At 40.8% G+C, this 10,493-nt stretch overlaps 1 protein-coding gene across 6 annotated transcripts; it reads left to right on the top strand.

Annotated features, from left to right (window-relative positions):
* sctr (secretin receptor) lies at positions 1-10,465 on the top strand. Of its 6 annotated transcripts, none has more exons than XM_029711803.1 (14): positions 1-235; positions 3,688-3,779; positions 4,074-4,188; positions 5,294-5,389; positions 5,660-5,763; positions 7,182-7,291; positions 7,539-7,671; positions 7,994-8,147; positions 8,333-8,393; positions 8,490-8,559; positions 8,648-8,739; positions 8,848-8,974; positions 9,511-9,552; positions 9,656-10,465. In XM_029711803.1, the coding sequence occupies exons 1-14, from the start codon at positions 220-222 to the stop codon at positions 9,818-9,820; spliced, it is 1,377 nt and encodes a 458-aa protein (XP_029567663.1). In that variant the 5' UTR covers positions 1-219; the 3' UTR covers positions 9,821-10,465. The 6 variants fall into 6 exon arrangements, with proteins under 6 accessions (XP_029567663.1, XP_029567665.1, XP_029567666.1 ...); XM_029711805.1 differs by having other exon boundaries at positions 1-249; XM_029711806.1 differs by lacking the exon at positions 1-235 and adding an exon at positions 2,785-3,347.
* The last annotated feature ends 28 nt before the right edge of the window (positions 10,466-10,493 follow it).

Raw genomic sequence — 10,493 nt, 5'->3', positions numbered from 1 at the left:
ATTATTTTAACCCATTGTCTTACAAACCTTGGGCATTAGTCAAGGCGAATTGATTATTGATTATTATCATCAAGATATAAAATTCCTTTAATAACCAACTGTAGGAAATCACTCAGGAAGTTTGTTACGTGTCCTCAAACATTCAAGATTATCATCCGGACACTGAACCAACACACAGATCACAATCAAATGATGTTATGATCGGATGGCCAGTGGGCTATGGACTCTGAGCATTGTAAGTAACAACAGGTAATTTCAATTTCATCCCCCTGAAAAGATAGAACAAATATTACAACAAATATTATGGCTGAACTCAAATGTGCTGGTTGATAAAATACCTGTATTTATGGGAAAGATGTTTAAAAAGGGTATTCTGTTCTTAAATTATATTGTAATGGTAGAGTTATGTCCTTCATGGAGTTATCAGAATTGTACGGGAAGGTCTGCTCAATCCAAGACTACAACCAATTGATTACAGCATTGCACCAAAAATGTAAGAGGCGGGAGGATGTAGGGAACTGGTCTGTCTGCCCAATATAAAGGATCAAAACTGGCGGAGGAATAAAAATAGCATAAATAGGAAAGTATACCAGTTTCATTTGAGGACCAGGATGTTGACAACTGTGCCATACAGATTGCAAAATAGTTGGGAAGAGATTTTTGATGTACCGATTCCATGGTACAGGGTGTATGAGTTCATATATAAAACAACGCAAGATTCAAGACTTCGTGCTTTTCAGCTAAAATTATTATATAGAATTCTTGCCACCAACAAAATGTTGAATATTTGGGGCAGAAAATCATCGAAGCTGTGCAGATTTTGTTGTGAGGATACAGAATCAATAGACCATTTGTTTTGGTATTGCCCTCAGGCAGCCTGTTTCTGGTCTCAGGTTCAGGAATGGCTGAAAATGCATAGAATTTATCTAAAATTGACCCTAGAAATAGTACTGTTAGGAGATCTGGAGAGACGGGGTCAGTCAATTACTAATATATTAACACTCTTAGTAAAAGTATTTATCTTCAACATGCAATCTGTAGATTCTATTCGATTAGATAGATTGAAATTGTACGTTAAACATCATAGCATATTTGAAAGATATGTGTTGCGTGGAAACACGAAGTGGGTGGTCAGCAGAGATAGATGGGATGGGCTGAGGGAAGCTGAAGGTTGGTATGTGGAATTGGAGACAAGTGGGAGTGGAGTTGCTGTGTGTGAGAGAGAGAGAGAGAGAATGATGGTCAAAAGATAAAGGAAAAAAAGTCAAAATAAAACATAATAAAAGTACATTTGAATTACACTAAGTGGCAGTGTTTTTACAACTAATGCCGGTTTGCCTGAGGCTGATGCCGTGCAGGTGTTTGTACACATGCATATACACACACTCTCATTCAAATAAACACATACAAGAACACACACACATACATGTAATAGTGCCAGACATGCACACAAACATTTACAGTTGGCATTGCTGTTATGATTTCAGTTGTCCTTGATGTCTTTTGTTTTAAATGTATTATTATTAAAAAAAAATTGCATTGTTGTTTGCTGTTTTCTTCTGTCTTTTCCTTTTTTCTCTTTAGTTCATTCTCTTGGTTGTTGGTGCATTGAGGGGTTCTTGTGGGTGGGGAATGGAATTAATAGTATTTTTTATTTTTTTTATTCTGGGGGGGGACTGTGGGAGGGGTCTCGAATGGTTGAGGGACAGCTATTGGGGAACTATGGGGGGATCTTGGAGGATTCGGTTTTCACAAGATTGTGATCATGAAAAAGGAAACTATGACATATATTTTATATCACTATCATGCACACGCACCCTCACACATAAGGATGGCTCTGTTGCGGAAAGAGTGATACATGTTTCATAGTGTCTTGATGCTGTATTGTTTGTCCTTCTTGTTCTAATACTTTAATGTTACCCCTTCCTTGTGTTTCTTTATTATAAATAATATATATATATATATGTATTTTAAAACAACAGGTAATGTATCATTTAGTTGGGCAGGTATGGTTACAGTGCAATTGTCTTCTGTTTACACTGGTCATTAGGCTTTGACACTTCCTCATACACTACGCTAAAAGTTGTTGACCCTAACCACAGATATAGGATCAGGTTAATTAAACATTAAATGTTGGAAAAAATATCTGACCCTATATAATCTCAGTGGTTTCGAGCAAATGCCAACTCTCAGGCTATACTCCACTTGGAGGTGCAGAAGACCCAAGCAGCCACTTCCTCATACCAGCAGTACTCTCCCTCTAGATGGATTTAAAGCTGATCTGCAAATTATCTATATATTGTACAATGGAAAAGTCCACAATATGGCTGTAGAAGAAAGGGGCAAGTGACTTTGTGTTTTTTAAAACACATATTCCCATATTCCCATGTTTCTTCTTCCTCTAAATCTAAACCATACAAAGTTTCAGTATTCTGATCTTCTTTAGATCCAGGGTTCAGCACCTCACACATACCAAACAGCTTTTACAGATGTAGGATCTTAATTTAATCACTCTTGTTGCTGGGAATGTTCTTGCATAACCGGAAATATAAACTTGTAGTGTATCTGAGTTTTTAAAAGGCTTCTAAAGTTTGTAATTTCCACTTTGAAATGTCAGACTTGATTTGCCCTATCAAAAACTGTATCGATTGCTACAAAAATGTCCATTAATTATAATCCACACAATAATTTACTTTTCCTGTTGCTGCAGATTATTTTCTTGCTGTAGCAGACTGGCTCAAATTAAGATCATACATCTGTAAATCAAACCAAAGCCCTTCAGTTAATTGTCTCCAGAGATATAACAACCCTAAACCTGTCTTTAAGAGTGGAGGCAGACACTGAAAGGATCTGATTTATACCGGTCCACAACTTTACCAAACACCCAGCACCATGTTCCTTCTGTTCATCCCCAGTATTTGGCCAGAAAAAAATCGATTTGATCTTAATTGACCCAGTGAGTCTAGATAACACTGGCCTGCTTGTTTATCCCCCTGGCAAGCCTTGTGCTGCTTATCATACATGTAAAACAGCAAACACTGCAGAGATGTGATACCAGGTGACACTTTTACTACCCGTACACTGCACTGTTGTGTTTTGTAAACACCACTCAGAGGTGTCGTATGGGTACTATAAGGTGTGTTTGAGCGAGTTCGAGTGCGGTGGACAGGCGCTGCGAGTCAACTGAGAGTTTATTTTCAGGATGTATTTGAATGTTCACATGAGATGAAATGAATATGCCAGAGACAGAAATACTTCTTTAGGATTTATATAAACTACAACTTTGGTAGAATAAAACGAATTATACAATTTGGAAATTCAATTACTTAGAACTAAGCAATTTCCAGGTAAGATAAAACCTGTATCCTAAATGGGTGGGACCAGACAGTGACAGCCGCGCGCGGTGAGCAGTAGGCAGGGTCGACAGAAAAGGGATGATCTATTTTACGCTGCATCTGAAGTTTACAGTTTTGTGTAAATCAGGGTTGAGATAACAAGGACAAGACACTGTCACCTGTTTTCAGGACTTAGGCACCAACTAACTCTCTGCTTCGGTCAAGTAATATTCCTGGAATTTTCTATTGATATATTTTTGTCCAGGTTACCATTGCGCACCTGAATTGTCCCTTCTAGCGGATACCGTATATATATATATTTTTTTTTTAATTAATTTTTTTTATTTCACAGTTTGTCTTGGTAATACCATAGCTGCAATGAGGATAAACAGACACTTGCGTAGGATTGTGCTTATAGCAGCTCTTCTCGACTTCTCTTCCAATGTGAGTGATATTCAAATGTGCTCCAATTCCTCCTAATTATTTGATAATGGATGTGTGTATATATCATGATCATGAAATGGAAAATGATAGTAGCCTAAACTATATTTGTCGCTGTCTCAACATAAATTCCTCTGAAATTGTAAAATATTATTTATTGTATTTTTAAAAGTTTAGTTTAGGGCGAGAGAATGGCATGCAGCACATTTTGATAAAGGCATATGGCTATACCCTTTCTAAATCTAAAGAAATATACTACAACACAGAATGCGATGCCGTTTAAAATCATGTTTGAAGGTGAAGGCCATTCCTCCAGAATGTGACCCGGACTACATCTTACTCCAAGATGAGGAGAGCTGCTTCAAGGATCTGCTCAAGATCAACATCAGCCAGGCTGACTCTCAACAACCAGGCAAGTCAGTCATTCTATGGGCATCATGTTTTTCCATGAATGTAATCTACACAGAGGAAGAACAGTTCAAAGAGGGGCCAGGAAAACAACTTAGATAACAGCACATCCGTACACCACAAATCACGTCCAATGACGAGGGAGCGGTGATGGAGAGTGATGGAGAGTTTTGAAGGCAGCAGCGAGTCCACTCTGGTAACCAGATCAGCCAAACGCTTCTCTCCTCTGCTATATGTGGAATCTGGTGGTCTTTGTGCCCTGGTAAACACATATCTGTGCTGGGAGCCCCGGGGTCATTAATATGGGAGGCGAAGCAATGTTCTTTTACCCTTTATTATAAGGTTATTAGCATAACACATTGGCTTATTGGATTTAGGATGCTGAAAACCTCATGTTACCATGGTTTCCTGCTGGTGAGAAGGAGAGAAGGCTGTGAGAAATATAATGCAAGTGGTTGATTGAAGTGGTTAGCACTATCACACAATTGAGATTTCTGATATTCCATTTGCCCTCAGATTGGCTTTAGGAAGAAAACAATTAGATAAAACATTGGACAGACAAACTAAGAGAGCGATACCTAGTCAGTTGTACAACTGAATACATTCAATTGAATTGTGTCTTCTGTGTTTAATCCAACCCCTCTGAGTCAGAGAGGTGCAGACGGCTGCCTTAATCGACATCCATGTCTTCGACGTCCGGGGAACAGTGGGTTAACTTCCTTGCTCAGGGCAGAACGACCTTGTCAGCTCAGAGATTCGATCCAGCAACCTTTCGGATTACTGGTCCAACGCTCCCACCCGCCAGGCTACCTGCCGTCCCGAGAGACAGATAGAGTACCTGTCCTTTTCTATCTCTTCCACTGTTCCACAGCCCATATGGTACCTGGGCCTAAGGGCTGCCAGACAAGCCAAGGTGATTTGGCAAATGGATGGTGATTTTAGAAAGGGGCTTCCTATAACAGTAACAAGACACATATTGTGCTGGCAGCCAAATGTGTCAGGATTTGTGGTATACTGTGAGAGCAATGGAATTGTTCAGCCTCCCTTGTGGAATGAATGAAGAGAACCTTTAGAATACCTGTGGATGACACCCATTATGTCTCCTGTAGAGTGCCGAGGTTTTTGGGACCACCTGAACTGCTGGCCTCATGCTGATGTGGGAGAGACTGTGTCACAGCCATGTCCCAGATTCCTCCACAACACAGGTATGCCCACATACATGACTAAGCATTCCAAGGACACCTTAACAGTTACACATTAGAACATCATCAGACATATCCATGTTCAAGGTTGATGATTGTAAATGGGTTTTGTATGTCAGGTATTATGTAATGCCTGTGTACTTTAGGCATTATTACAGGATAAACAGTATCCCAGCAGGAAAAAGCAGTTGCAATGATGGGTAATGGTCAAGATTGTAAAATAACGTTATTTAGATCTATTCTTTAGCAAACCAGTGTTCTCTCCAATCACAGGCAGAGTATACAGGAACTGCACAGAGCACGGCTGGACTGAGCCGTTTCCTCCACATGAGATAGCCTGCGAGTATGCCTTTGAGACCCTCACCTTCCCTTTTGAGGTAGGATGATGTGATTCGTACCTGGTTCCACGGGGGGGCTAAAGGCAGCTTAGCCCCTCAGTTCAGTTTTAGTTTTATGTCTCTATATAAAAATATCAGTTCAAATTATTGAGTGACAGGTTGGGTATGTTCTAGTTAGTTAAATGTTGGGTAACTCAAGGGGAGGCTGTATCTGAGCCTGGTAGACCCCACCTGTGCTTTATTGGTTAAGACAGGTTTTGCCTGATGAGAGGCTTTTTCTTTAGAATGCTGCCATTTTGAAGTCAGAACTTTGTATAGCCTAGCCTATTTGTAAATTTCACCGTCATCTTTGAAATACCAGCGCTGTGTAAATAAATCTAACACTCATTTGCACCTCTACATGCCTGCCTCCTGCTGAATCTTTGTCCTACTGACTGCTAGAAGGCCATTATTTTATGCTGATACAGTGCAGAGGAGATAAGCTACGGATTTCGAGCCAACCTGTCACTTCAAAAGCACTCAACGATCTCGGAGTCTCTGCATTTGAACTTTATGTTTATTGTGGTATAGCGTGATATAAGCAGAATTCTGTGGGATATGCTCCTCAGGAATGATGTGAATTCACAGGTGTGCTAAGTCCCAATACTCTTTAATGACCTCATATCGTTTTTGTCCTCCCTTAGGATCTGTTCACTCAAAATACTGTATAGGTTAAGCATTTAGATAGGCTGGCACTCAGTTCTTCTACAGTGGTGCATGTCTTTTTGGCAATATCATCAGCCTGGGCGAGAGTCAGGGGATATGGGTGCACAATAAAACCTATGATTTGATTTGATTTATAACATTTCAGTGTCCTGGGGTGAAGTAAACCTATTATTATTATTATTTGATGTCATTTAGGAACAGATTATGACCCAGTGTTGTATTTGGAATAAAAGAGTAAATCATAGTGGGAAATGTTCTGGTTCTGCTCAGAACTCCTCTTCCCAGTCTTTTCCGAGTGGTCTTCCTGCTGGGAGGACAGCAGTGCTTAACTACAGTGATTTAAGAGACAGATATTAACGACACGGTCCAAACCCCCGCTCTCTCTTTTTCTGTTATGCCAGGACACTCCGTCCACCCTTACACATCTCTTTCTCTTTCTTTCTCTCTTTCTTTCTTTCTTTCTTTCTTTCTTTCTTTCTTTCTTTCTTTCTTTCTTTCTTTCTTTCTTTCTTTCTTTCTTTATTTCTCTTTCTTTCTTTTGCTCTTTCTTTTGCTCTGACTAGGTATCCCCTTTCTCTCTCTCTCTCTCTCTCTCTCTCTCTCTCTCTCTCTCTCTTTCTCTCTCTCTCTGACTCTCTTTATCTATTTCAATCGCTCTCTGTGACTGAAAAAGTCCCAACTCATACATTCATAAACTCAGAGTGCTTATAACATGCCCTTTTGGATGAACAGTGTTGTTTCTGCTTCCCCAGGCACCCACGTCCCATGGCTACTTCCTCTATGTGCAAGTCATGTACTCGGTGGGCTATGCTATCTCTACTGCGTCTCTTACCATCGCCACTGCCACACTCTGTCTGTTCAGGTGAGTATAGTTGGGGGGCCGTCCAAGAGATTTATACTTGTAGTAGATCATAAATTGTTCTGCTCATCCCTTACCATTAGGAATGACTTTTACCACTTCTCTATTTGTCTAAAATGCTTGTCTATGTCAACTGTTTATCTTAATCTGCTGTCTTCACTATGTCCACTGTATGTACAAGGGTCAATGGATGAAATGATGAATGTATGTATTTTATTCTATCTCTCTGTGTCCTTGGTCTTCCCCCAAGGAGGCTCCACTGCACCCGTAACTACGTCCACATCCAACTGTTCCTCTCCTTCATCCTCCGAGCCACCTTCATCTTCATCAGAGATGCTGTGCTCTTCTCCTCTGATGACCACTTCCACTGTGACTCCTATCCGGTGCGTACTACCAATCACTATTAATCCCTTCATAACATTTATTACACAGTGACTCCTAATCACTGACTGCCAGCCAGTCAATCACCCAATTACTAAACCAGACAATCAGACCATAATTATGTTCAATCAGCCAGTCAATCAATACAAAAACTTCAATCACGCTTGCAATCTCGATTTTATTACGTACATGCATTAATCATATAACATTCATCTATATATAGAAATCCCGTAGAAGAAGAAGACAAGGCTCACGTCCTCCCCTTCCTTCCGGTTGAGTTGACTTATCCTCCTGTCTGTCTCGGTCCTCTGTCGCCCTCCACAGGTCAGCTGTAAGATTGCAACAACGTTCTCCAACTACTGCATCATGGCCAACTACAGCTGGCTGCTGGCCGAGGGACACTACCTGTACAGCCTGGTCAGTGTCTCCCTCTTCTCCCAGAAGAGGCACCTCAGGTGGTACATCGTCCTGGGCTGGGGTAAGCCTGTTTTACTTTAGCAAACTTAAATTAACAAGACTGAAGGACAAGTTTGCTAAAGTAAAAGATTATACCATTGATTTTGGCTATGTATATCTGTCTACTCAAATTGACTGTCTGGGAGCTCTGACATCATCTATTTTCTGTCTTTTCCTCTTCCATTGTCTGACTGTTTGCCTCTACAGGTTCCCCAATGGTCATTATAGTAGCCTGGAGTTTGGCAAAATATACCCAGGAGAATGAAGGGTAGGTTATGTCTGTATTCAAGTATCTGTGTAATAATGCTTACATGCTCCCCACATATAGAGTGTGTGTGTATTCTCTCTCCCCCTGGTTTTAAAGGTGCTGGGAGAGGAGGGGACACGAGGGGATCTGGTGGATTCTCAGAGTTCCTGTTCTCCTCTTCATCGTTGTGAGTTCTGCCATAACCTTTGACCCCATAAGCTAATTTGTGATTTTTTGTTAGTCAGCACCTCACTCAAAATCTGTCTCTTACGCAGGTTAACTTGCTGTTTTTTCTAAGTATCATAAGAATCCTGGTGGCCAAGTTGAGGACACAGGAAATGCATAGAAATGAGTTGAACCAGTATAGGTGAGTTACATATTATTCTTTTTGATCAAAAGCTATTTAATACCTACAGAACAAAACACTTTTGTCATGTTGATGATATCTTATGTACTTGTAAATGTTTATTTTCAGGAGGCTTGCTAAGTCCACCCTTCTCCTGGTATCTCTCTTTGGTTTGCACTACGTCCTCTTTGCATTCCTCCCACATAAAGTCAGTGAAATATGGAACTTTATCGAGCTGGCTTTTGCTTCCACTCAGGTACTGTAGTACCTTTATCTCACCTCTGTGGGTGTACTGTACATACAGTACATCCATGCTACAAACTTTCAGTGTATCTACTTTTTGGTATACAGTGAGTAAAAAAATATGTTTTATTGTCACACACCGGATAGGTGCAGTGAAATGTGTTGTTTTATAGGGTCAGTCATAGTAGTATGAGCCTTGTCCTCTCTAGGTTTCTTCCTAGGTTCTGGCCTTTCTAGGGAGTTTTTCCCAGCCACCGTGCTTCTACACCTGCATTGCTTGCTGTTGGGGTTTTAGGCTGGGTTTCTGTACAGCACTTTGTGATATCAGCTGATGTAAGAAGGGCTATATAAATACATTTGATTTGATTTGATTAGTACGGCACCCCTGGAGAGAATTTGGGTTATATCAACAGATTTTTCACCTTGTCAGCTAGGGTGTGCGAACCAGCGACCTTTCGGTTACTGGCTCAACACTTTAACCGCTATGCTATTTTCCGTCCATTTAGTTTAGTTTACCTAACCCTTTGTCTGTGCTCTGTCCTATTATAGGGGTTTGTAGTAGCAGTTCTATACTGTTTTCTGAATGGAGAGGTAAGTTGACAACCACACAGTCAGTGTCCAGTAGTAGATTATTGAGGATAGAGAGAGGGGATTGGCTGACCCTGGCTGTTGACCTTTGACACCCTATCCCCAGGTTCAGTATGAGGTTCAGAGGAGGTGGAGGCGATGGAGGCTGAAGCAGCATCTACCTGGGGAGGCCAGGCGCCAACATGGCTCCATGAGTCAGAGTGTAGGGGCCCATACCCAGGTCTCCTTCCTGACCCGGGGACCCTCCACACGCCATTCTAGTCTGGTGTAGCACATCCAGTCACTCCTCACTACCTATACTGTACCTACGAGGCTGTATCAATGGATAGGTGCCATGTGTGTTCCACAGTCTATCTGTGACATTCTGACATTCCTGTTTGACTCTTGAAGGATGAGGCCTCCTTTTTATTTTTTTTCTGTTGAGTGTATATGATCTTTGACCGGCATGGCATTTAGTGACAGGACTGGACCTTTGGTTGTGGGGTCAAAACGCTGACAACCTTTCTGTGCATGGGTTTGCTATTCTGACCTTTCCTCATCCTCACCTGCAGGCACGCACGGCACACACACTGCATGACTATCAGGAATGAAAGAGACCCGTGCCTGCACCTGCCTATTGTACAATTGTAAATATGACCAGGTATTCTAAAGGACCATGTGGACATGCTTAATTTTATTTATTGGCTTTCTAACATGTATATTCCAAGTGTTACATACGATATGTGTATGTTTAACCATGAAAACAAGAGCTGTTGTAAAGTTTAAAGGAATTTGTGTGAATGTGTTGGTGACAGTTCCTAGAATCAATTGAACCATGCTATGTTAGTTATATTACGTGTGCTTCACACAGAATCAATGATGGTACGACTTGATGGCAATGAGAAGATCAACTTTCATAATAAATGTCATAAATGTATTTTAAAAGTCATTATTCTTCCTATCTC

Source organism: Salmo trutta, chromosome 24 (genome assembly GCF_901001165.1).
Source record: "Salmo trutta chromosome 24, fSalTru1.1, whole genome shotgun sequence".
In the NCBI taxonomy this organism is placed as follows: Eukaryota; Metazoa; Chordata; class Actinopteri; order Salmoniformes; family Salmonidae; genus Salmo; species Salmo trutta.
This window is presented reverse-complemented; position numbering and strand designations above follow the sequence as displayed.